This window comes from Pan paniscus, chromosome 6, assembly GCF_029289425.2.
Source record: "Pan paniscus chromosome 6, NHGRI_mPanPan1-v2.0_pri, whole genome shotgun sequence".
Taxonomy (NCBI): Eukaryota; Metazoa; Chordata; class Mammalia; order Primates; family Hominidae; genus Pan; species Pan paniscus.
The window spans coordinates 120,402,214-120,430,000 of record NC_073255.2 but is presented as its reverse complement, the minus strand read 5'-3'; the positions used below and the strand labels follow the sequence as shown (position 1 = coordinate 120,430,000).

The window sequence follows — 27,787 nt, the reverse complement described above, 5'->3', positions numbered from 1 at the left end:
AGTTAAACAATGGGGAGACTGGATATATGAGAATGCTCTGTACTATCTTTGCAATCTTTCTGTGAATCTAAAGTCATTCTAAAATGAGGCTTATTTTGAAAAAGATGGAACTGACATTATAGCTGAATGGACAAGCACCTTATCTGATCTGGCAGGGCCTGCAGCCAAGGGCACACACAACCCCACACAACCCCATGGGGCAGGCTGGCAGGAAAGGCAACTTCTAGGGCCGGGGGCCAGAGGAAGGTGAGGAGAGGCTTTACACAGACAGAAAGCATTGTAAGAGGAAGCTGAAGGTGAAGAGAGCTTCTCCAGTCAGATGAGAAGTCAGGCGGCGTGAACAGAGTACAGGCAGCCTAAGCACATGCAGCGAGGCTGAGGGACAGAGAGCTGGGGGCATGTGGAAAGGAGTAAACAGACCAGCATGGTGGAGACCGGAAGGGGCCAGACCGTGAGGGCCAGGAACACTGGGGCTGCTGACAGGGTTTCACGCAGCATCGCCTCATGGGCGGGTGTGGGTGCCTGGGATCACACCCCGGCCTGCTGCCCACATCCTCTGCAGCTTTGTGGGTGCCATCACCGCATGGTGCCTAAGGTCTGTCATTAGTAAAATGGGGATAACAGCACCACTGACTACCTCACAGGGCTGCTGTAAGGATTGTTAGTTAATACAAGCAAAGCATTTAGAACTAGGGGTAAGTAAGAAGCAATCCGTGATCTTGGGTATTGTTGTAAAGGCAGAAGAATGACTGACAATCCAATGTACATTTTATAAAATAGCTTTGGGCCTGGGCGCGGTGGCTCACGCCTGTAATCCCAGCGCTTTGGGAGGCCAACGCGGGTGAATCACCTGAAATCAGGAGTTCAAGACCAGCCTGGCCAACATGGCGAAACCCCATCTCTACTAAAAATACAAAAATTAGCTGGTGTGGTGGCAGGCGCCTGTAATCCCAGCTACTTGGGAGGCTGAAGTGGGAGAATCTCTTGAACCTGGGAGGCGGAGGTTGCAGTGAGCTGAGCTGGCGCCACTGCACTCCAACATGAGTGATGGAGCAAGACTCCATTTCAAAAAACAGAGCTTTGGAGGCTGTACACAGGTGGGTGCGTGGGGGGTGGAATGGCAAGAGAGTGGGACTGCCTCCACAGTCTTGCAGGTCTGCACTGTATTTCTGTAAGGCTTTTTACTCAATCCCCAGTAAGACCTTGAGTGGCTCTCATGTGCCCCATTCTTACCCATGTGGAGGAAGAGTAAAATGTTGAGGATATGGTGAGAGTGTACCCTGTTACACACACTGTCAATGGTAAAAACTGGGGCTATCTCTTCGGAAAGTAACCTGCAATATATTTCCAGAGCCAGGAGTTCTTTTTATACTCTGTGATATAGTAATTCCCATGGTTAGAAATTTATCTTTATTATTATTATTTTTTTCCTTTTTGAGACAGGGTCTCGCTCTGTCACCCAGGCTAGAGTGCAGTGGCATAATCACAGCTCACTGCAGCCTCCACTTCCCCAAGGTCAGGTGATCCTCCTGCCTCAGCCTCCCTTGTAGCTGGGACTACAGGCATGTGCCACCACACATGGCTAATTTTTTTACTTTGTGTAGAGATAGGGTTTTACCATGTTGCTCAGGCTGGTTTCCCAACTCCTGGGCTCAAGGAATTCGCCTGCCTTGGCCTCCCAAAGTGCTGAGATTAGAGGTGTAAGCCACCATGCCTGGTTTAGAAATTTATCTTAATCTATCACCCCAGAAAGGGGGAAGGGAGAAAGACACAGGATATTCACAGAAGACAAGTACTGGAATCAATCTACTGTTTCATAAAAGGAGAAAGATTAGGTGTATTATGGCATGTCAACTGCTGGATATTACCAGTCACTGAAAAAATTATGAAGGAATTGCTTCATTAAGCAGTATGTATATAATGTTAAATAAAATAAGCAAAATGGAAAACTTCCTATAATTGTAGCTACACACAAATGATGTGCACATGGAGACTAAGAGAAAATGAATAGAGAAAAAGGTGATCAATTCAGGCAATGATATTTGAGCTTTCTCCATAATTTCCTTCCCCCACTCTTTTTTTTTCTTTCTTTTTTTGAGACAGAATCTCACTCAGCCGCCCAGGCTGGAGTGCAGTGGCGCAATCTCCGCTCACTGCAACCACCATCTCCTGGGTTCAAGTGATTCTCCTGTCTCAGCCTCCCGAGTAGCTGGGATTACAGGTACATGCTATTATGCCCGGCTAATTTTTGTATTTTAGTAGAGACAGGGTTTCACCATGTTGGCCGGGCTGGTCTTGAACTCCTGACCTCATGTGATCTGTCCGCCTCGCCCTCCCAAAGTGCTATGATTACAGGTGTGAGCCGCTGCACCTGGCCCTCCTTCCAGTACTCTTCTACTACTGTTTATATAATATTTTAAGATCCAGGAATCTGAGATTTTATTCACAGGCTACAGGCATACTGGGTAAAATGCCACTGACTGCAACTGAAGCACACACTTTGTTTTTAACAGATGAATGAATAGATTAGAAAAAAATCCTTGTAAGTACAGACTTGGGAAAACACTTGTGATACAATGTTACATGATAAAATCAGGACATCTATAAATATGGCATTTATAGAAATAAGGCTTATATATGAAAAAACTGAAATCAAAGAAATTATATTAAAGTGTTAAAGTCATTTTTAGTACAGGTTACAGATAACTTATATTTATTTACAAAATACAGACAGGGTCTTGCTATGTTGCCCACACTGGTCTCAAATTCCTGGCCTCAAATGATCCTCCAGCCTCAGCTTCCCAAAGTGTTGGGAGTACAGGCATGAGCCACTGTGCCCAGCCAACTTTTATTTTTGATGTTGTTCTTTTCTGCATATTTTAAAAATTTCTAAAATGATCATAGAGTATCTCTTTTTCCAAAGACACAAAGCACGTGGGTAGTTTTCCAACATATTATGTTGAAGGATTTTGGCTCTGAAAGAAACAGTTTGATCCAAACACATGTTGAGTGCCTTCTGGACACTGGATACCTGCCCCTAGATCAGGAGCTCTCAGACAGGAACAATTCCGTCCTCCTCCCCGACTAGGGTGCATCTGGTCGTGTCTGGAGACATCCAATTGCTGATGACTGGGGGAAGGTGGGTGCTCCTGGCCTCGGGGGGGTAGACACTAGGATGCCGTGAGACACCCTGCAGTGACCAAGACACAGCCCCTCAGGACACAGCATTTTCCAGCCTGAGGCATCAGTAGTGCAACTGTGGAGAAGCTCTGCTCTAGATGTACCTAATAACAAATCCCCTAAGGGCGCCCTGGATTTCTTTGATGGGCACGCCTATGTTAGGATAAGTAAGAGTGGTGTGGGAATACATCATCTGGGGAGTTCAAGGCTGCAGAATAATCCACATTGGCTTAATGTCATCCTATGCTGTCATTTCAGACACAAGTCCCACACTGCCGGGAGTCTTCCCTGAGCTACTGGATCAGCACAGAAAACAAGCGGTGAGATGTCCTCTCCAACAACAGAACACCCAGCCAGCTGCCCCTACTGCTTTTTAGGAGAAGAGCCAAAATAGCTTGAGTGATCTGTGCCTCTGAGTCCATCCAGGACCCACGGCGCACCAAAGCCACCTTGGGGCGCAACTCGGTATTACCACATTACTCCCATTTCTTTCCAGCAGATAACTGGAAAAGCTTGCTTACTCTCACAAAATGAAAAATAAGGAAACTGAGAAGGCAAGATAAGTGGCATACAAACCACTTCTTTTTTGAGACAGGCTCTTGCCCTGTCACCCAGGCTGGAGTGCAGTGGTGCAATCACAGCTCACTGCCGCCTCGGCCACCTGGGCTCAAGCCATCCTCCCACCTCAGCTTTCCAAGAAGGCAGGACTACAGGTGTGCACCATCACACCTTGCTTATTTTTAAATATTTTGTAGGGATGGGGTCTCATTTTGTTGACCAGGCTGGTCTCAAACTTCTGGGCTCAAGAGATCCTCCCACCTCGACCTACCAAAATGTTAGGATTACAGATGTGAGCCAGAGTCCAAGCCCAAACCACTTTTATGATGGTTATCCTTAGAACACTCTATTCTTCCCATTTGGTACAAAGCATGTACAATCATGGGGTATTAACCATTTTTTAATATGTTCAGGTGCTGGCTGGGCGTGGTGGCTCATGTCTGTAATCCCAGCACTTTGGGAGGCCGAGGTAGGTGGAGTTCGAGACTAGTCTGGCCAACATGGTGAAACACCATCTCTACTAAAAACACAAAAATCAGCCGGGCATGGTGGAGGCAGGGGTTACAGCGAGCTGAGATCACGCCACTGCACTCCAGTCTGGGCGACAGAGCGAGACTGTCTCAAAAACAAACAAACAAACAAAACAACAACAACAACAAAGATGCCCAACATCACAAATCATTAGGGAAATGCAAATCAATACTATAGTGAGATACCACTTCACACCCATTAGGATAGTTACCTAAAAACAAAACAAAAAAAAACAAAAAACAGAAAATAAGTGTTGGTGAGGATGTGGAGAAATTATAGCCTTTTTGCACTGGTGGGAGTTAAAATGGTTCAGTTACTATGGAAAAGTATGGTGATTACACAAAAATTAAAAATAGAACTAAGGTCAGGTGTGGTGGTTCACACCTGTAATCCCAGCACTTTGGGAGGCTGAGGTGGGCGGATCACCTGAGGTGAGGAGTTCAAGATCAACCTGGCCAATATAGTGAAACCCCATCCCTACTAAAAATATAAAAATTAGCTGGGCATGGTGGTGCATACCTGTAATCTCAGTTATTAGGGAGGCTGAGGCAGGAGAATTGCTTGAACCCAGGAGGTGGAGGTTGCAGTGAGCCAAGATTGCACACTGTACTCTGGCCTAGGTGATAGAGCAAGACTCCAACTTAAAAACAAACAAACAAACAAACAAACAAAAACAAGCAGCCAGAGAAAAACCACGGCAGCTTCACATGGTGGCTCACGCCTGAAATCCCAGCACTTTGAGAGGCCAAGGCGGGAGGGTCACTTGAGCTTAAGAGTTCAAAACATAGTGAAACCTAGTTTCTATAAAAAATACAAAAATTACCTGAGGGTGGTGGCACAGGCCTGAGGTCTCAGCTACTTGGGAGGCTGAAGTGGGAGGATCACTTGAGCCCAGGAGTTCAAGACAAGCCTGGACAACATAGTGAGACCCCATCTCTACAAAAAAATAACACATTAGCCAGGCATGGTGGTACACACCTGTAGTCCCAGCTACTCAAGAGGCTGAGGTAAGAGGATTGCTTGAGCCCACCAGGAGTTCGAGGCCGCCGCGAGCCGTGATTGCACTGCTGCACTCCAGCCTGGGTGGCAAAGTGAGACCTTGCTTCAAAAACACAAAAATGAAAACAAAAAACAAATTAAATGGTAGCCTTGAATCCAAACATATCAAGAAAGAGAGAGACTGTCAGAATGAATTAAAAAACATGACCCAAACATTTGACGTACAGGAAACATACTTCAAATGCAGTGCTGTTTGAAAGTTAAAATCTAAAAGGATGAATGGCAGAGTAAGTGCCTCCAAAAATCTGCTCCTCCATAAAGGTAACAGAACACTGGCAAAAATCCTAAAAATCAACTTTTTCAGAACTCTGGAAATGCTCCTCGAGCTGTTCAAATGCCTGAACCTCACTAAGAGTGTGAGTTCTGTGGGTTTTAATTTCCCGTCTCCCTCTCCCCAGATCTGAGGGAGTCTTGAAAACCAAGAGCCCCCCTGCCACAGTAGCTGTAAAAATGGGAGGAGGCTGACTGGATTGGGAGCTGTTGGAAGTTCCACTCCCAGGGTACTGGCCCTAGTTGACCTGTCTAGCAGTTCCCTGGAAACGTCTACCTGCAAGGCTTGTCTTTAGTTGCTCTGACTCAGTATTGAGTTGAGCTCACTCAACGTGAACAGCATTTTCCCCTGGGCGTTTGTCAAAAACCATCAGTGACAACTGTTTAACATCCCACCAACCAAGACAGCAGTAATGACTGACACAAACAAGAAACTGACCAAAAAGCTTAAAAGGAAAAGCTGGGACTCTAGAGGGCCACCAGAGCAGTGCACATGCCCAAGAAAGACAGCCAAGGCCCTGACCGCTCACCTCTGCTGCCCTGGAGGCTCTGTGCAAGCAGGAAGTAAAGGCTACAGCAAATTGCAGACTGCCTGCCAGGGGGTTGGAGGCACATTCCAACACACACACAGAGCTCCTTGGCAAAGACTGGGAGATGCAGTGGTTCAAGACATTCAAGGAAATCTCTCATCTTCCACTGACCAACTAAGCTGACCGAGCAGAGAGTTCAGAGTCCAAACACAACAAAGAATACAGGTTTTACAGAACTTGTTAGGAAAGTCACTAAACACACAAATAGCAACAATGACAATGATAAGCAGCAAAACCAACAAACCCTGAGGAGGGAGGGTCAAATTACTCAGCAAAGGAGATCTATTATTATTTTTTTTTTTTTTTGAGACAGAATCTTGCTCTGTCACCCAGGCTGCAGTGCAGTGGCACAATCATGGCTCACTGCAGCCTTGACCTCCTGGGCTCAGGCGACTCTCCTGCCTCAGCCTCCAGACTAGCTAGGATGACAGGCGTGCACCACCACACCTGATTAATTTTTAAAACTTTTTGTAGAGATGGGGTCTCACTATGTTGCCCAGACTAGTCTTGAACTCCTGGGTTCAAGCAATCCTCCTGCCCCAGCCTCCCAAAAAGCTGGGACTACAGGTGTGCACCACCATGCCTGGCTGATTTTTTACTGTTTGTAGAGATGGGGTCTTACTATGCTGCCCAGGCTGGTCTCAAATTTCCAAATATAATAGGTCCAAGCTACAATAACCCCTTAACAGATTGTGAGAATAGCTTTTATGCCCAATCCTACTTGGGCCAAGTACTTCCATGATCTACTGTTGCGGTGGAGGGGAAAGTGATGAGGTACTTTATTTGAGAGATGAGGTCCTATCAGTCACATTTTAGCAATTTAAAATAATTTCTTCTAGGAAAGGGTGAGAAACAACCTAAAACCATATCCGATGTGTCACACAGTACATTTACAACTCATAAGGAAGTGGTTCCTAGAAGTGGCCAATCATATTTTATTTTATTTATTTTTGAGACGGAGTTTCGCTCCTGTCACCCAGGCTGAAGTGCAATGGCACAATCTCGGCTCACTGCAACCTCTGCCTCCCAGGTTCAAGCAATTCTCCTGCCTCAGCCTCCCGAATAGCTGGGATTACAGGTGCCTGCCATCACGCCTAGCTAATTTTTGTATTTTTAGTAGAGATGGGGTTTCACCACATTGGCCAGGCTGGTCTCGAACTCTTGACCTCAGGTGATCCACTCGCCTTGGCTTCCCAAAGTGCTGGGATTACAGGCATGAGCCACCACGCCTGGCCTGTTTTATTTTTTTGAGATGGAGTTTTGCTTTTGTTGCCCAGGCTGGAGTGCAATGGCGTGATCTCGGCTCACTGCAACCTCAGCCTCCTGGGCTCAAGTGATTCTCCTGCCTCAGCCTCTCAAGTAGCTGCGATTATAGGCATGGGCCACCATGCCCAGCCCAATTCTATTTTAATACGTCAATGAAAGTCTGACTTCACCCTAAAACCAAAAACCACAATCATGCACTCAGGAAGCAGATCCAGTCAAGCATGGAATAGCCATAGATGCAGTCATGTGGGGGACAGTGTCATTTTTTGGTCTCTTAGCATCCTTGGCCCTTTCCAGCTGGGGCCCCCCACCCTTATTCACAGCCCATGAGTTCCCAGGGATGGGGGATAGCACCACTAGCATTGTGATGAGTTCAGAGGCGGCAGGATTGGCAGCACGGTGGGATGCTGACCTAACAGCCAACCCTGCCCCCCACTCTTCCTTATTAATGAGACCTGGATCTGGCTAGGGTGGCAATGTACTCAGCTCGCAGTGCTGGATCACGATAGGTTTGAGTTGGTTACAACAGTTCTGTTTTCTATTCCTCTAGCCTGACGGCAGCTAGTGATGGCAAAGAGACCTAGTATCTAAGATGATGTCTTCTGGGCACTTCTGGAGAAACTTTTGCTCTCCAATTTAAAAAAGGCAGACCACATAAGTACCACCTCACTCCCCTTCTTCTTGCTTTGAACACAGGTACAGTGCCAGAAGCCATGGGAGCCACCTCATACTCTCAGGGTAAAGGCCAAGGAACGTGCGGGGGAGCCAGCCCACACTGCTGAGCCACATCACGCTGCCACCTACTACCAGATTTCTCATCCTGTAAAAACAACCAACTCCTCGTGGTTTAGGCACTTTGTTGATGCATTTTGTTGCTTGTAGCCAAAAGCATTCTTACTGACCTGGCAAGTGACTCAATCAGAGCCAGAGAGACACAAAAAGACTTTTGCTAGGGAAGCTGAGACATCCTCTCAATTTTCCCTCCTGGACAAGATCGAGGAGGGATGTAGCCCCGAGAGCTGCTGCAGGTACCTCAAAACCATGAGTGTGAGCCTGAGGACAGGACATCAGGACAGAGGGGGAGATGTCAATAACCAATAATGTCACTGATCTCCCTGACCAGCCATGCCAGAAGGGAGGTCTGTCCTCAACCTAACTTGAGCCAGTATCTTTTTGCTTAAGCCAGTTTGGTTTTCTGATACTTGCAATTCAATGGGTCCTAGCTAATATGAATAAGCTGTTATTTCTTCAGTGGCCAGCCAACCAGCCCAAACTCTCCGTCCCTGTGTTTCCTGACAGTTCAGCCACTGTGACCAACAAGAAGAAAGAAGCTGCAGCCAAGAAAAGTGGGCACCACTCACCTTCTTGTTTCTTCTGTTCAAGTTTCATCTTCTTTGCCAGTAATTTCTTCTCTTTTAACTTCTGGCTAAAAATGTAAAACCATATACATTGATTCCTTAACTACATTATGGTATATTTTAGAAAATAAACACCTCCTTATGGTATCTCTAAAACCTGCGGAATAACACAAACATTACAATAACAAAATAAGAAAAATATTAGGTGAGTGCAAAAGTAATTGCTGTTTTTGCATTGCTGGAATTTGCTGTTTGATACTGGAATATATTCTTTTTTTTGAGACAGATTCTCTCGCTCTGTCACCCAGGCTGGAGTGCAGTGGCACGATCTCGGCTCACTGCAAGCTCTGCCTCCTGGGTTCACACCATTCTCCTGCCTCGGCCTCCTGAGTAGCCTGGGACTACAGGCACCCGCCACCACGCCCAGCTAATTTTTTGTATTTTCAATAGACATGGGGTTTCTCTGTGTTAGCCAGGATGGTCTCGATCTCCTGACCTCGTGATCCGCCTGCCTTGGCCTCCCAAAGTGCTGGGATTACGGGTGTGAGCCACCACGCCCGGCCTATATATTCTTAAATAGATGTGATTATGTTATACATCATTTTAATCGGCTTTTTTTTTTTTTTTTGCTAATGACTTATTACTTGTTTATGTTTAGACTATGAAAACGATGCTAGACAAAAAGCAAATTCAAGTGATTTTCTTATTCAAATTCAAAATGGGTCGTAAAGCAGTGGAGACAACTCACAACATCAACAATGCATTTGGCCCAGGAACTGCCAATGAATGTACAGTGCAGTGGTGGGGCAAGAAGTTTTGCAAAGGAGACAAGAGCCTTGAAGATGAGCATCGTGGCCAGCCATCGGTCATTGGACAATGACAAATTGAGAGCAATCATGGAAGCTGATCCTCTTACAATTACATGAGAAGGGGCCAAAGAACTCAGAATCGACCATTCTACAGTCATTCAGCACTTGAAGCAAACTGGAAAGGTGAGAAAGCTCGGTAAGTGGGTGCCTCATGAGCTGAGCGAAAATCAAAAAAATCATTATTTTTAAGTGTCGTCTTCTCTTACTCTACGCAACAACAATGAACCATTTCTCGATCAGATTGTGACATGTGATGAAAAGTGGATTTTACATGACACCTGCGACAACCAGCTCAGTGGTTAGACCAAGAAGCCGCTCCAAAGCACTTCCCAAAGCCAAACTCGCACCAAAAAAGGTCATGGTCACTGTTTGCTGGTCAGCTGCTGGACTGATCCACTACAGCTTTCTGAATCCCGGTGAAACCAGCACACTGGAGAAGTATGTGCAGCAAATCGATGAGATGCACTGAAAACTCCAATGCCTGCAGCCAGCACTGATCAACAGAAGGGGCCCAATTCTTCCCCAGGACAATGCCCGACCACGAGTCACACAACCAATGCTTCAAAGGTTGAACAAATTGGGCTGCGATGTGTTGCCTCATCCACCATATTCAGCTGACTTCTTGCCAACCGACTACCACTTCTTCAAGCACTTTGACAACTTTTTGCAGGGAAAGCACTTCCACAACCAGCGGGATGCAGAAAATGCTTTCCAAGAGTTCTTCAAATCCCGGAGCACGGATTTTTATGTTATAGAAATAAACTTATTTCTCATTGGTGAAAATGTGTTGATTGTAATGGTTCCTATTCTGATCAATAAACATGATTTGAGCCTAGTTATAATGATCTAAAATTCACGGTCCAAAACTGCAGTTACTTTTGCACCAACCAAAACTTTTTCATGACTCTGCCAGTCCGTCCTTACCAGCTGCTTTCATTAGGATTCAAGAGCAAATCCCAGGGAGCCCTGAGGCAAAGCAACCTCAGAAATAACAGGGGTGCTTTTTTAAAAAAAAAAATTTTTTTATTATTATTGTAGAGACAGGGTTGCACTTTGTCACCCAGGCTGGAGTGTAGTGGTGCGATCATAACTCACTGCAGCCTCAGCCCCCTGGGCTCAAGCGATCCTCCTGCCTTGGCTCCCCAAAGTGCTGAGATTACAACTGTGAGCCACCATGCCTGGTCCCTAAAGATGGTTTTTCATTTCAAGATATTTAGGGGCTGTTGTTAGAATCCTCCTCAGCTCTCATTGTAAAAGTTGAGAGACTACTTATGTAAACACACAGATACACATATAAACACAAAGCCTATATACCATGTAGTCACTTGAGGGAGTCATAAACCGTAATTTAAGAAACATGCTAAATGGGAAGTTTGGTTGCAGCACCTTGTTAAAATACAGATGCGGCTGTGTGTGGTGGCTCATGCCTGTAATCCCAGCACTTTGGGAGGCCGAAGCAGGCGGATCACCTGAGGTGAGGAGTTCAAGACCAGCCTGACCAACATGGTGAAACCTCGTCTCTACTAAAAATATAAAAATTAGCTGGGTATGGTGGCGGGCACCTGTAATCCCAGCTACTCGGGAGGCTGAGGCAGGAGAATTGCGTGAACCCAGGAGGCGGAGGTTGCAGTGAGCCGAGATTGTGCCACTGCACTGCAGCCTGGGGGACACAGTGAAACTTTGTCTCAAAAAAAAAAAAAAAATACAGACCTGAAGGAGACACAGAAATCAATGTGATCACTGAAGTCCTGACTTGCAAGCTCTGGACAATCTGTAACCAGCTGGAGGGTCATAAGGAACTTGCTCTCTGCTCAGGTAGTAGAAGTCATTGCTCTACACTCATGACCCCTACAGGTCATGCGAGGAACTACTACTGACTGCAAGGACAGCTCACCCAGCCACCACCCCTGGCCCTTAAGTGTCATCACAGTTAGGCCATGCTGCTTACCGCTTCTTCCGGCGCTTTGCGGTCTGCTCCTCTGCAGCAATTTTATTCTTTTCCAGTCTTTTCTGAAACTCTGCATCCAATTTTTGCTGCAACAAAACCCACATCATTTAGACACGCTCTGGTCTGGGCAGACTGTGGGAGGTTTTGCTCAGGCAAAGTAGGAGAGTTCTAGAAGTCACACCACTGGGGGTGCCGGAGGCACTACCCGGGTCCCCAGGGCCATTTTAACTTTAAAAGGCTGTCCCAGAGGCAGGGCAGGTAATCAATACATAGGTCTCCGATGGCGAAGTAACTCTTTTAGTTGACTGAGGCACCACTCATGCATAGCACAATATAGGAGACAATACAGGAGGGAGTGCAGAGGACACTCTGAGGGCAGCGCTCACCGTCTGCTCAGCCGGGGCCTTGGATACTGCCCAGAGCTCATTAGAATGAATGACCGGAGGGTCAGAACCATGGAATTTTCAAGCCCTAAGCCCAACCATAGTTACCAAATGGCTGAGTTTTTTTGTTTTTGTTTTGAGACAAGGTCTTACTCTGTCGCCTAGGCTGGAGTGCAGTGGCACAATAGCTCACTACAACCTTGAACTCCTGGGCTTGATAGATCGTCCTGTCTCAGTCTCCTGAGTAGTTGGGACTATGGGTGCATGCCATTACATCTGGCTAATTTTTATGTTTATTTTGTAGAGACAGGTCTGGCTATGTTGTCCAGGCTGGTTTTAAACTCCTGGCCTGAAAGGATCCTCCCACCTCAGCCTCCCAAAGTGCTGAGATTACAGGCCACTGTGCCCAGCCACCAAATGACTGATTCTAAAGCAGCGTAACACACGCCATCTGCTGCCATGACCTGCTGCTAAGCACGCACCCACACCCACACAGATATTTGTAAGTACTGCATTACTTCTTCTCAGCAGTTCTGTCTCCAAGCCTCAGTCTACTCATCTATAAAATGGGGAAAAGTGTAATTCCTCTCTCCCAGAGCTGTTAGGAACAATAATGAAATAAGGGTTTGGGCACAATGGCTCATGCCTGTAATCCCAGTACTTTGGGAGGCTGATACTCGGGAGGCTGAGGCAGGAGAATCACTTGAACCCAAGAGGCAGAGGTTGCAGAGACCGGAAATTGCGCCACTGCACACCAGTCTAGGCGGCAGAGGGAGACTGTCTCAAAAAAAAATAGAAAACCACCTGTAAACTACAAAGACATCTACTGATTCAAAGTGTCATCTCTTGTTTCTTCCAGTCACAGCCATAAAGGTCAATGGAGCAAAAAATAAGGAGCCGGCAAAGGAGGAAGAGGTGCCTTCAACACCTCTGCTGGTCTGCACCGCCAGGGCTGTACGCATCTGCTTACAGTGGCACAGAAACCAAACCAAACAAGCCCTCTCTCTGAGGGCAGAAAATATTCCTTCAGGAAGGAAATCAACTTTAATTAATCAACTTTCTGGACAACCAAAAAGCAAATGACTTAAATCTAAAAGATGTGATTTGCTTAGAAGCTGAGCTGTGAAGTCCGGGTGCGGTGGCTCACGCCTGTAATCCCAGCACACTGGGAAGCTGAGGTGGGCAGATCACCTGAGGTCCAGAGTTCGAGACCAGTGTGGGCAACATGGTGAAACCCTGTCTCTACTAAAAATACAAAAATTAGCCAGGCCAGGTGGCAGGCACCTGTAATCCCAGGTACTCGGGAGGCTGAGACACTAGAATTGCTTGAACCCAGGAGGCAGAGGCTGCAGCAAGCCAAGATTACACTCCAGCCCGGGTGCCAGAGCGAGACTGTCTCAGAAAAAAAAAAAAAAAAAGCTGAGCTGTGAATGTCTTACTCTGTGCTGCTGAAGAGGCCGAATTTACCAGCAAGTGAGCTAAACAGAGCCCCCGCTGGCTGCCGCACCTGGCAGAGGCAATGTCTCAAGCAGGGGTGAGTGGGACTGGGCTCTGATGGAGGTGATCTGTCACTAAAAAATGAGGACGCTCTTGCCTTTTTTTTAAATCTCAGAGACTGTCTTTTGCCATCCAAAATAAGAATCTTTGCATTTGCATAGAGGCCAAGGTTTGTGAAACATTTTTCTGTATTTTCTCTGAATCTTGAATCAATGCATAAAAACTTCAGACGAATTTATAGTGTTTGAGACAGCAACCTACTCTATGTCCTCCCCTCTAAAATAGTTTATAAAAGTGTTTCTTCTGATAGTAGTTTCTTTTCCTTTCTCTCCCTCCCTCACTCCACCCCCCACCCCCTTTCTTTCTTTTTGAGACAGCGTCTGGCTCACTAACTCAGGCTAGAGTACAGGGCGTGATCACAGCTCACTGCAGCCTTGACCGTCCAGGCTCAAGCGATCCTCCTGCCTCAGCCTCCCAAGCAGCTGGGACTACAGGCGGCTACCACCACATCTGGCTAGTCTTTGTATTCTTTGTAGAGATGGGGTCTTGCCACGTTGCCTGGGTTCAAACTCCTGGGCTCAAGTGATCTTCCCACCTTGGCCTTCCAAAGTGCTGGGATTACTGATGTGAGCCGCCGCACCCAGCTTGATGGTTTCTATACACAGAGCATTATTTTTGACAGGCAAACCCATTGCAGTGACCTGGTAGAATTTTGTGACAAAAACTGTCTAATACTTCTCACTAGGATTGAGACTGTTACCAACAAAAGATGGCAGGAACAAGAAGAACCACCAACACCCAGGGGCCAGGAAAAACTACAGGACAAGCAAGTATCAGTTGACAGCCAGCACAACAATGACCCCATTCTGTTTCCAGAGCAGCACATTTTTTCTTCTTCTTTTTTCAGAAGGAGTCTCACTCTGTCGCCCAGGCTGGAGTGCAGTGGCACAATCTCAGCTCACTGCAACTTCCATCTCCTGGGTTCAAGTGATTCTCCTGCCTCAGCCTCCCAAGTAGTTGGGATTACAGGTGTGCACCACTGCGCCTGGTTAATTTTTGTTTTTGTTTTTTTTGAGACAGAGTTTCGCTCTTGTTGCCCAGGCTGGAGTGTAATGGCACAATCTCAGCTCACCGCAACCTCCAACTCCTGGGTTCAAGCGATTCTCCTGCCTCAGCCTCCCGAGTAGCTGGGATTATAGGCATGTGCCACCACGCCCGGCTAATTTTGTATTTTTAGTAGAGATGGGGTCTCACCATGTTGGCCAGGCTGGTCTTGAAATCCTGACCTCAAGTGATCCACCCACCTTGGCCTCCTAAAGTGCTGGGATTACAGGCATGAGCCACCACGGCTGGCCCCCCAAAGCAGAATTTTTTCTAACTCAATTTTGGCCATTCCAATAAATTCTTACATATTTTCTTCTGTATCCTGGCTGTCTCTTTGGTTTAAATTTTCCCTAATGTTTTATTTTGAAAATTTCAAACAGAAAAGTTAAAAGAATTACACAGCAGATATATCCACTGCTCTTTGACTCAACAATTCCTGTTGTGCTGGATTTTCTTTATCACACACCTATCGAGCTATCCATACCTCTATTGGTATGCACTGTATTATGTCTTCCCAGCAGTCCTGTTTCCAAGCCTCATTTTCCTCATCTATAAAATGGGGAAAATTATGATTCCTCCCTTCCAGAGCTCTACTCATACCTCTATTCCTCCACTAATTCATCATTATTTTGTTTGTTTGTTTTGGTGCATCTCAAAGTAAGCTGCAGACATCGGGAAGTTCCGTTCTTGAACATTCAAGCATGCACGTTATTAAATAGGGTTTCATATTTGTGTATGCTTTTCTTTTTCCTTTTAAAGTAATAGCTGGCCAGGCATGGTGGCTCACGCCTGTAATCCCAGCACTTTGGGAGGCCGAGGCAGGTGGATCACTTGAGGTCAGGAGTTCAAGACCAGCCTGGCCAACATACTGAAACCCCATCTCTACTAAAAATACAAAAAATTAGCCAGGCATGGTGGGTTGTGCCTATAGTCCCAGCTACTCAGGAAGCTGAGGCAGGAGAACCACTTGAAACTGGGAGGTGGAGGTTGCAGTGAGCCAAGATCACCCCACTGCACTCAGCCTGGGCAACAAGAGCAAAACTCCATCTCAAAATAATAAATAAAGTTAGTATCTACACAGAACCAAATGCCCAGATCTCGAGTGTACAGTTTGATCACCCCAGAAAGTCCCCTCATACGTCTTTTCCCAGTCAACCGTGACCCCAACCAGATAACCAGTTTTTTTTCTCACACAAACTAATTGTACCTGCTCTAAAACGTCATATAAATGAAATTACACAATATGGTCTCTTTCGTGCAAGGCTTCTTTTACTCACCCTGTTTAAAGATTCATCCCAGTTGCTGTACAGATTAGTAGTTTGTTCCTTTTTATGGCTAAATATTACAATATTTTATGATTATTTCTTGGTGTTATTTTTTTTTTCCTTTTTTTGAGATGGAGTTTCACTCTGTCGCCCAGGCTGGCATGCAATGGTGCAATCTAGGCTCACTGCAACCTCCACCTCCCACGTTCCAGCAATTCTCCTGCCTCAGCCTCCTAAGTAGCTGGGACTACAGTTGCCCACCACCACGCCCAGCTAATTTTTGTATTTTTAGTAGAGACGGGGTTTTGTATTTTTAGTAGAGACTCTGCATTTCGTGCTGTCCGTAGAAGGCAGACCTCACACCAGCCACAACTAGCAGTATCTATTCTTCCTCAAACGCTTTTTTCTTTTCTTTTCTCTCTTTTTTTTTTTTTTGAGATGGAGTTTCGCTCTTGTTGCCCAGGCTGGAGTGCAATGGCACGGTCTTGGCTCACTGCAACCTCCGTCTCTTGGGTTCAAGAGATTCTCCTGCCTCAGCCTCCTGAGTAGCTGGGATTACAAGCATGCACCTGGCTAATTTTATATTTTTAGTAGAGACAGAGTTTCTCCATGTTGGTCAGGCTGGTCTCAAACTCCCGACCTCAGGTGATCCCCTGCCTCGGCCTTCCAAAGTGCTGGGATTACAGGCCTGAGCCACCACGCCCAGCCTCCTCAAATGCTTTTTTCTAAAGAGAGTACACGCACACTGCCCAAACATGGGGGCTCAGCCAGCCTTCTGGCTCACTGACCTTCTCAGCCATGGCATCCATGTAGTCCTGTCGCTGGTATTCTCTCCGGCGCAGATGTCTGTACACGTGGAACTCTCCACTGCCGGCCCCAGCACTTGAACCTGTAGCCAGAACAGTCCACAGTTCTAGATGAAATTCAGTTACCAACACAGGTCACCCTTAATCAAGGGTGACTAAAGAAACAAAAAGTGGAAGTCGTGGAAGGGACCATGCCTTCCTTTCTCCCCACTGTATCCAGAACTGGCCCAGTACCTGGCCTATTGTAGATGTCATGAATTATTTGTTCTATGAATGTTGAATGTAAAGTCACTAAAAATCCCACTCGAATGCAGTATCAGGAGGGGCAGACTGTGGTTAAGTGACTTTCTCACCTCCTCCATGATTTCACATTTGACACGCTAAATTTCTAGTGAGTTGAAAAGACATCCATGATACATTAAATGAAATAAAGGTGCTTACAAAGTTGTATATGTAGAACAATCATATTTTTGTAAAAGTGTTTTTTCTTCAGCTTTTTTCTTTTTTTTGAGACAGGGTCTTGCTCTGTCACCCAAGATGGAGGGCAGTGGCGCAATCACAGCTCATTGGAGCCTCAACCTCCTGGGCTCAAGCCATCCTCCTGCCTCAGCCTCCCAAGTAGCTGGGACCACAGGCATGCACCACTATGCCTGGCTAATTTTTACATTTTTAGTAGAGATGAGGTCTTCCTGTGTTGCCCAGGCTGGTCTCAAACTCGAGCAATTCTCCTGCCTCGGCCTCCCAAAGTGCTGGGATTACAGGCACGAGCCACCGTGCCTGGCCTATGTTGCTTTTTAAAGACATAATGCTATTGCACATTAAACTACAGTAGAGTATAAAGAAAACTTGTATGTGCAGTGGGAAACTAAAGAATTTACATGATTCCCTTTATTGCGACATTCACTTTAACTAGGTTGCCTGGAACTAAACCCACACCATCTCCATGGTAAGCCTGTAGATATGTTAATTTATGATCCAACAAAATAATAAAACGATTTTTATTTACAAAAAAACCACAATGCGTTATTAAGAATAATGCAGGAGATGGCCGGGCACTGTGGTTCACAGCTGTAATCCTAGCATTTTGGGAGGCTGAGGCGGGCGGATCACCTGAGGTCAGGAGTTCAAGACCAGCCTGGCCAACATAGTGAAACCCAGTCTCTACTAAAAATAAAACAATCAGCCAGGCATGGTGGCACGGGCCTGTAGTCCTAGCTACTCAGGAGGCTAAGGCAGGAGAATCGCTTGAACCCGGGAGGCGGAGGTTGCAGTGAGCCGAGATGGTGTCACTGCACTACAGCCTGGGTGACAGAGTGAGACTCTGTCTCCAAAAGAAAAACAAAAACAAAAACAAAAAAACCCACAATACTGCAGGAGGAAATTCTATAGTGCCAAACCATAAGCAACTATAGCCCTTAAGCTAAATTTACCAATGTCAAATGAAAAACAAATAAAAGCAACTATATCCCCGTCATTGTAAAAGCAAAACACGAACATGTGAACACACATTTCCCCTCATCAGAGATTTAACAAATACCAACTACAGGGTTTTTATAGCTACCTTTTTTTTTCTTTTTGAGACAGAATGTCGCTCTGTTGCCCAGGCTGGAGTGCAGTGGCGCCATCTCGGCTCACTGCAAGCTCCGCCTCCCGGGTTCACGCCATTCTCCTGCCTCAGCCTCCCCCAAGTAGCTGGGACTACAGGCGCCTGCCACCACGCCCGGCTAATTTTTTTTGTATTTTTAGTAGAGACGGGGTTTCACCGTGTTAGCCAGGATGGTCTCGATCTCCTGACCTCATGATCCGCCCGCCTCGGCCTCCCAAAGTGCTGGGATTAGAGGCATGAGCCACCATGCCCAGCCTATAGCTACCTTAAAAAATTATATTTACACACACACACACACACACACACACACACAGACATTACCCATGACATCTCGGACAAATTCTGGGGGAGGTCGAGGTGCCCATTCACTCATTTTCTCTGGAATTGGAACTGCTTTGTCCTGCAACATTTAAACATGAAAGCATTTAAGTATAAACCTGTTGACAAAATTATATATCTCCCTCTCTTTTTTTAGAGACAGGTTCTTGCTCTGTTCCTCAGGCTGGAGTGCAGTGGTGCAATCAGAGCTCACTGCAGCCTTGAACTCCTGGGCTCAAGTGATCCTCCCGGTTCAGTCTCCAGAATAGTTAGGACTCACAGGCGTGCACCACCACACCAGGCAATTTTTTTATTTTTGTAGAGACAGGGACCCACTATGTTGCCCAGGCTGGTCTTGAACTCCTTCCTGGCCTCGGACCATCCTCCCGCCTGGCCTCCCAAAGCGCTGAAATTACAGGCAGGGGCCACAGCACCCAGCCCAAGTTACATCTCTTAAGACCAAAGAATTTTAATTGACTAATGAAGCAGGACTGCTTTGCTACTTGGACACAGAGCTGATTTTGTGTTCTTCCCTCTGTCGTGGCTTTTTTCATCCTATGTACTCTTGGGTATAACACAGTCCACACCTTCCCAGGGCTACGCTTTCCAGAGCAGAACTGAAAAACCTAAGCCATAGTTTCCAGCTAGAAACCGCCAACTTTAACACTAGTAGATAAGAAGAGTCAAGCTTTTCTAGTTAAAGGTATAAAGGACGTTCCCGTTCAATTGTTTTTACGATTGAGGGGACCGAGGCCCAGAGGGGGTGTGAGCGGGAGAGGAGTGACTAGCTCCAAACGTCTCGGCCACTGTCTCTCTAACGATCAGTGTTGTTTAGAGTATACCCTTTTGCTAACCCACAAATTCTACCTTTTAAGTCTAACGCTTTTTGTTCACAGAAAGTTAAACCAGAAGGGGTCTTGGAGCACGGGAAGCCGCTCCACCGTGCTTTGATTCAAGCTGGGCTCTCACACAAGGACAGACGGGAAGTTCACTATCTCCGGGACAGCCTCCTTCTCCTCCTCCTCCCCAAAGACTGCTCTTGGAGGGTCGGATACCGAGTTTCTGAGTTTGGAGGCGGGGAAGGTGGACCTGCGGGAACCCTGAAGCGCTGCAGAGGAAGGGGGTGGGCCTCGGACGGGCCGTGGAGCCCGGGCCTCGTCTCACCGGGTTCTTCATGAGCCGCTCCAGCTTGAGCTTCTGCTCCTCCGCCGCATTCTTGGGGATGACGAGCGTCTGCGGCTCTTTCTTGGGCCTCGGTGGTCGCACCGAGGAGGCGGCTGGGCTAGCCATTGCAGCCTTCCAGTTTCACAAGCGAGCGGCGGCGGCGGCGCGCAAGTATGACGACACAGCAGCGCGCCGGCGACGCATACGCAGTCTCCGCAGAGGGGAACGGAGGCGGGGTTGCAAGGCGCAAGCAGCCTGCTGAATATTCATGAGCCTGAGGCTGGCGTGGGTTATTGTGTTCAAAGCTGCGGGGTTTCATTTCCTGTTCCTGAACAACAAATCAGTGCAGCTAGATGCTCACGTCCCTGAAGGGGAGGTGGCCCTCCGTGCCTGAGTAGCCTGGCCCTGGCCGACCTCTCCAGTCCCTGCGGGCGTCTTCGTGCCACCGAGCAGCCCAGCTGATGCTCTCGGCACCTCCTCCCCGTCGGCTCTCCTCGCCTCCCGGCTTTGTCCGGGCACTTCCTTGGATCTGGTGCCCCCTCCTCCATTTCTGACAATCTCCTGTTTACATAAGACAGCGCAAACATGTCACTGAGCTTCCTGAAGACTGGGACATTCCTCCTTTGTCCGCCTTGAATTACTCTATACCTGGCCCCCCGCAAATACACCTCTGCCAATGAATGACCGTCTCGTAGTGTGAGACACAGTAATAAACCTAAGGAACCACGTCTGCTCATTCTGCTTGCGAGCAGGATTTCACAAAGGCCGTGACTCGGTGACTGAGCGCAGCCCTCTCCAATAACGCCCTGAACAATAAGCTGGGAAGAGAGAGAGAGAACACAGGTTTCCACCTCTCTTGCCTGAATCACTGCATTTTTAGAAAAGACAAGTTCAATGATCCTAGCCCCTGCCTCTTCCTGTACATAATCTCTGACGGGATTAATGATTATGCTTCTATAACTTTTTTTTTTTTTTTAGAGACAGGGTCTCGCTTGGTTGCCCAGGCTGGAGTGCAGGGGCTCGATCATAGGTCACTGCTGCCTTGAACTCCCGGGTTCAGGCACTCCTCCCACCTCAGCCTCCTGAGTAGCTGAGACTACAGGCGCATGCCACCACACCCAGTTAATTTTTTATTTTTATTTTTTGCAGAGACAAGGTGTTGCTGTGATGCCCAGGCTGGTCTTGAACTCCTGGGCTCAAGCGATCCTCCCGCCTGGGCCTCCCAAAGTGCGGAAATTACAGGTGTAAGTCACCATGCCCAGCCAAGCCTCTGTAATCTGTAACTAGATAATACCCTCACACACAGCCTTGATGAAATTTTGCTCTATTGTTAACTTCTGAGCACATTAGATATAACTTTTTTTTTTTTTTTGAGACAGAGTCTCACTCTGTCCCCCAGGCTAGAGCTCACTGCCTCCCAGGTTCAAGTGATCCTCCTGCTTCAGTCTCCTGAGTAGCTGGGAATACAGGTGCACGCCACCACGCCTGGCTAATTATTGTATTTTTAGTAGAGATGGAGTTTCACCATGTTGGCCAGGCTCGTCTCGAACTCCTGACATCAGGTGATCCACCCGCCTCAGCCTCCCAAAGTGCTGGGATTATAGGCATGAGCCACCACGCCCAGCTTGATATAACTTCTGAGCACATGCAGGGCACCACCAACTGTATATAAATGTTTTTATATAAACTGTATATAAATATAAATATATAAATGTGTGCTGAAACTCTGTTTTGGAGCAGTTTAACAAACTCTGTGAAAGACTTTCCCTGGTTACAGTCCTCAGTAAGATTGCAAAAAACTAACCTTAATTTTTTAAAAGCCTGATTTTTTGTTTAGTTGACATTGAGAAACAGAAAAGGCCCGGCATGGTGGCTCACACGTGTAATCCCAACGTTTTGGGAGGCCGAGATGGGCAGATCACTTGAAGTCAGGAGTTTGAGACCAGCATGGCCAACATGGTGAAACCCCATCTCTATTAAAAATACAAAAATTAGCCAGGTGTGGTGGTGTGTGCCTGTAATCCCAGCTATTCAGGAGGCTGAGACAGGAGAATAGCTTGAAACTGGGAGATGGAGGTTGCTGTGAGCCAAGATCGTGCCACTGCACTCCAGCCTGGGTGACAGAGCAAGACTCTGTGTCTAAAAAAAAAAGAAAAAGAAAAAGAAAAAAAAATTAGAGAGAGAAAGAGAAAGAGAAAAGCTGTTGCTCACATACATTTGGTGTTACAGACCATAGGCTGTTTGGCTCCCCTTGTAATGAAACTTAACAGGGATCCAAGCAGATTTCCCAGACAAGGCATTTATTTCAGAGCTTGTGCTTGAGTGCAGGGAAGACAATGGAAGCAGAAGTGAAGGGATCCTCCCGCTGACTTGTGGAAGAGCCAGTGGGGAGTTTTTTGTGTGTGTGTGTGAGACAGAGTCTTGCTCTGTCGCCAGGCTGGAGTGCAGTGGCGCAAACTCAGCTCACTGCACCTCCGTTTCCCAGGTTCAAGCAATTCTCCTGCCTCAGCCTCCCGTGTAGCTGGGACTACAGGTGCACGCCACCACGCCCGGCTAATTTTTTGTCTTTTAGTAGAGACAGGGTTTCACCATGTTGGCCAAGATGGTCTCAATCTCCTGACCTCATGGTTCGCCCGCCTCGGCCTCCCAAAGTGCTGGGATTACAGGCATAAGCCATTGCGCCTGGCTGGGAATTTTTTTTATTAGGCAAAGCATGGGAATTGACATCAGGGGTAGGGTATGCAGGCTGGGCTGGGCAAAGCACGTGAGGGTATGCAGGTCGCATATCTGGTTTTGAGGGTATGCAGGTCGCATATCTGGTTGCGATGGTTATCTTAAGTAATGAGTCACCTGGTAGTCTGGCTGGTGGCAACAAGGGTGTCAATCAATTGTTCAGCATTCCTTCCCGAGGTGGGACACTCCGCAAGCTTCATTTGATATTTGGATCTCCTAAGGCCAGTCTCTGGAATTCTTTTTTTTTTTTTTTTTTTGAGACAGTTTCGCTCTTTATTTTCTTTGTATGACTAAAGCCTCGGGGTTAGCAGCTATATTGTCAGCGAGGCAATGGTGTGGGTTTTGTGATCAGTGGGACAAGAGAAGGAAAAAGGGAAAGGATGTGAAGGAGAAGCTCTGTCCAGTTCCTGTTCTGTTTCCCTGGGAGCTGGCCAGACATTCACAGCTGGGTCTTGGTGTTCTCTTGTCAAACAAAAGTAATTTCCAGGACACCAACATCACACAAGACCATTCCGTGACCACAAAAACCTGGTGCGGTGGCTCATGCCTGTAATCCCAGCACTTTGGGAGGCCGAGGTGGGCAGATCACCTGAGGTCAGGAGTTTGAGACCAGCCTGGCCAACATGGTGAAACCCCGTCTCTACTAGAAATACAAAAAATAGCCAGGCGTGGTGGTGCACACCTGTAATCCCAGCTACTCGGGAGGCTGAGGCTGGAGAATTGCTTGAACCTGGGAGGCAGAGGTTGCAGTGAGCTAAGATTACGCCTTTGCACTCCAGCCTGGGCGACAGAGCAAGACTCTGTCTCAAAATAAATAAATAAATAAATAAAAATAAAAATAAAAGAAACATTTGCTGGAGGGACATGGGCTCCTAGGGACAGGGTCGCCCTCCCACTGAGTCCCCAAGAGGATGAACAGGTAGACAAGTGGATGGTACCTGGAGGGTGAAGTGTTGGTTCTCCAAAGGTCATTCCTGGCTGCCCAATAGTGGGTGGTTTTCTAGGAGCTCAGGGTGGAATTAAGGGTCCTTAGTGGCCCAGGTCTGTCACTGGAACCTGGGGAGGGCTTGGCCTGGCTGGGGCCATGCACACACACGTTAGCAACTAGTACCTCACTTTTCTCCAAACACTCCACAGAATGAAGGTTTTTGTCTACAAAACAAAGCATCTTTTCCTCCTTGGAGAACTCCCATACAGGCTTCTCAACTAGGCCAAAATGCTACCTCCTCCAAGAAGCCTTCTCAGATTGCCTCTCCCACCCCTCACTTCCAGGAAGTGAATTGCTCCCTTCTTGGTGCTCTCCCAGCTCTGAATCCCAATAACTGGTGAAGTAGTTACCACTATGTCCTCCCCATCTGTGTCCCCATGGGCTTGGCAGGGTGGTGGGCTGGGCCAGAATCCCAGCATCTAACCCTGGCATGGTGTAGAGTGGGTACTTCCAGGATGCTTGGAGAATAAAGGAATGAAAACATATATGAAGACTGAATAGATGTGTCAGTGAGATGAGCAAGTGATGGATGAATGAATGAATAAGGACATTAAGAGAAAGAATGAATGAAGACTCAATCAATAAAAGGACACTTAATAAATGAACATGTGAGGCCATGGACTATCAGAAAGCCACAGAGCCAGGAGTGCGGGGCAGTGTCTGTCCGGTTGGTAAAGGTCTCCCTGGCACCCCCAGCCTCAGTGTCTGTCACAGAGCTGGTGCTTGGCAGATATCTGCTGGATGAAAGTTAAACGAATGAATGGAGTGAAGGAATGCATGAAGGCAAGAGACAGTTAAGGCATGTGGGTGTGAAGGAGCTGGTAATAACTTCAGTGTCTAAGTCTGGTCTAAATTGTGGACATATTTATCAGCAGATATATGTTTTTCAATAGACGGGGTCTCACTCTGTCACCAGGCTGGAGTGCGGTGGTGCCAGTATAGCTAACTGCAGCCTCGAACTCCTGGGCTCAAGGGATCCTCCTGACTCAGTGTCCAGAAAAGCTAGGGCTACAGGCAGGTACCACTATGCCCAGCTAATTTTTCACATTTTTTGTAGACATGGGGTATTGCTGTTTCCCAGGCTGACCTCAAGCAATTCTTCAGCCTTGGACTCCTGAGTAGCTATGACAACAGGCTGGTGCCACCACACTCAGCTAACTTTTTATTTTTATTTTTTGAGAGGGAGTTTCTCTCTTGTCACCCAGGCTGGAGTGCAATGGCGCGATCTCGGCTCACTGCAACCTCTGCCTCCCAGGTTCCAGCGATTCTCCTGCCTCAGCCTCCTGAGTAGCTGAGATTACAGGCACCCGCCACCATGCCCGGCTAATTTTTGTATTTTTAGTAGAGACAGGGTTTCGTCATGTTGGCCAGGCTGGCCCCGAACTCCTGATCTCAGGTGATCCACCTGCCTCAGCTTCCCAAAGTGCTGGGATTACAGGCGTGAGCCACCTTGCCCAGCCTAATATTTTATTTATTTATTTATTTATTTATTTGGTAGAGCTGGAGTCTTGCTATGTTGCCCAGGCTATCATCCTGATTTTACTGAAATGGAACTGAGGCCCAGAGGAGAAAGCAATTGGCTCAGGGCCACACAGACTCAAACCCAGCAGTCTAGCCCTGGGTCTGTGACAGCCTGAGTGATTATGTGACTCACAGACAGATGGGACAGGGCCCCAGCAGACCCTGGCGGGAACCCTGGTGGCACCTTCCTAGGTGGCACCTTCCTGGTGGCACCTTCCTGGGGCTGAGGTCAGATTTGAGGTCCGGCTCCCTGGGATGAAAGGCCGCCTCACAGATGCCCACAAGTCTCACACCCAGGGTGATGTCCCTTCTGCCACCAGAGGGCAGCAAATCCCCACCCAGGTCCCGCCACTAGGAGCCTTAATCCACCTTTCCTGAGATCCAGAACTGGGCACCCAGGGAGCAAGGTCTACTGGCTGGAAGATACCAGTGCTTTGCAGACTGGCAGACTGGGTGCCACCTACCCTAGGCTTGCACAAGCAACCTAACCTCTCTAAGGCTGTTTCCTTATGTGCAAATTGGTACAAGCGAATCTACCTTGTCGTTGGCACATGGGTAAAATGACGTTTGGACATGCAGTGTCCAGCAGAGCCTGACATTCAATAACATGGCTCATGCCTGTAATCCCAGCACTTTGGGAGGCCGAGGCAGGTGGATGATCTGAGGTCAGGAGTTCGAGACCAGCCTGGCCAACATGGTGAAACTCGTCTCTACTAAAAATACAAAAAAAATTAGCCGGGCGTGTGGGGTCGGGGAGCTGCCTGTAATCCCAGCTACTCAGGAGGCTGAGGCAGGAGAATTGCTTGAGCCCAGGAGGCGGAGGCTGTAGTGAGCCAAAATCGCGCCTCTGCACTCCAGCCTGGGAGACAGAGAGAGACTCTGTCTGGAAAAAAAAAAAAAAAAAAAATAGGTGACCACACTTGTCCTAGTTTGATCCTAGGACTGAAGGATTTCCCAGGAAGTGGGACCTTTAGTGCTAAAACCAGGAGAATCTTGGGCAAGCCAGGATGGTTGATTACCCTAGACGAGTGGGTACTCCTACTTCAATTCTTTGAGTAGTGGTTGATACTTTAAGTACTAAAACAGCAGGGTTTTTTTTCTTTTTTCTTTTTCTTTTTCTTTTTTTTTTTTTGAGACAGTGTTTCACTCTCATTACCCAGGCTGGTCTCAAACTAGAGAAATGAAAATATATGTCCACTGACTGACCTGTATGTGAATACAAACAGTAGCTTGATTCATAATTGCCAAAAACTGGAAACAACCCATATGTCCATCAAATTGAGATCTAGACCTACAGGGAAATACTACTTAGCAATAAAAGGAAGGAGCTTTTGCTGAGTGCGGTGGCTCATGACTGTAATCCCAGCACTTTAGGAGGCTGAAGAGGGAGGATCACTTGAGGCCGGGAGTTCAAGACCAGCCTGGCCAACAAGATGAAAGCCCATCTCTACTAAAAATACAAAAATTAGCTGGGCATGGTGGTGTGCACCTGTAATCTCAGGTACTTGGAAGGCTGAGGCAGGAGGATTGTTTGAACCCAGGAGGCGGAGGTTGCAGTGAGTCGGATTAAGAAGATGGATTAAGAGATCATACCACTGCACTCAGCCTGGGTGACAGTGAGACCCCATCTCAAAAAAAAAGGGGACCAGGTGTGGTGGCTCATGCCTGTAATCCCAGCACTTTTGGAGGCCGAGGCGGGCAGATCACGAGGTCAGGAGATCAAGACCATCCTGGCTAACAGGGTGAAACCCAGTCTCTACTAAAAATACAAAAAAATTAGCCAGGCTTGGTGGCGGGCGCCTGTGGTCCCAGCTACTCAGGAGGCTGAGGCAGGAGAATGGCGTGAACCCGGGAGGCGGAGCTTGCAGTGAGCCGAGCTCGTGCCACTGCACTCCAGCCTGGGCGACAGAGTGAGACTCCATCTCAAAAAAAAAAAAAAAAGGAAAAAGAAAAAAGAAAAAGGAAGGAAGGACCTCTTGAGGCTTGCAATAACGTGGATGGATCTCAGATGCATTATGTTTAGTGAGTGAAGTCAGATCTATTAATAGAAGGCCACAACCTGAATGGTTCCATTTACTTGATGTTCTGGAAAAGCCAAAATGATAGGGATGGAAAACAGATCAGCAGTTGCCATGGGCCAAATAGGAGGACGGGACTGACCTGGGAGGGCCTCAGGGAACTTTCTTGGGTAATAGATATTTTTTCCCCTCCCTCCCTCCCTCCCTCCCTTCTTTCCTTCTTTTGAGATGGCGTCTCACTCTGTTGCCTAGACTGGAGCACAGTGGCGTGACCATAGCCCATTGCAGCCTCAAACTCCTGGGCTTCAGTGATCCTCCTGCCACAGCCTCCTGAATAGCTGGGACTATCGGTGCACACCACCACACCTGGCTATTTTTACTTTATTATTATTATTATTATTGTAGAGATGATGTCTTGCTGTATTGCCCAGGCTGGTCTCAAACTCCTGGCTTCCAGTGATCCTTCCATCCCCAGAATCCCAAAGCACTGGGATTACAGGCATGATCCACTGCACCTGGCCTCTCTGCATAATATTTGGATGACAAAAATGTTCTATATCTGAATTGTGGTGGCAGCTACACAACCATCCACATTTATCAAACTTATTTAACCATATACTTCTATTTATTTATTCATAGACAGGGTTTCACTCTGTCGCCCACGCTGGAGTGCAGTCTCTCGATCTCTGCTCACTGTAACCTCTGCCTCTCAGCCTCAAGCAATCCTCCCATCTCAGCTTCCCGAGTAGCTGGGA

General features: G+C 47.3%; 1 protein-coding gene across 2 annotated transcripts in view; it reads right to left on the bottom strand.

Annotated features, from left to right (window-relative positions):
* Window positions 1–23,463, bottom strand: part of PRKRIP1 (PRKR interacting protein 1) — a 33,965-nt gene extending 10,502 nt beyond the window's left edge. The window contains exons 1-5 of one of the 2 annotated variants that reach the window (XM_063606088.1): window positions 23,444–23,463; window positions 19,773–20,333; window positions 18,612–18,690; window positions 16,667–16,767; window positions 11,630–11,715 (exon numbers count right to left, since the gene is read on the bottom strand). In XM_063606088.1, coding sequence (XP_063462158.1) covers window positions 11,630–11,715; window positions 16,667–16,767; window positions 18,612–18,690; window positions 19,773–19,898 — 392 coding nt within the window. In that variant the 5' untranslated portion in view covers window positions 19,899–20,333; window positions 23,444–23,463. Of the gene's footprint in view, window positions 1–8,815; window positions 8,881–11,629; window positions 11,716–16,666; window positions 16,768–18,611; window positions 18,691–19,772; window positions 20,334–23,443 lie in introns of those variants that run through there. The other variant, XM_057302924.2, reaches the window with a different exon arrangement.
* Between the last annotated feature and the right edge of the window lie 4,324 nt (window positions 23,464–27,787).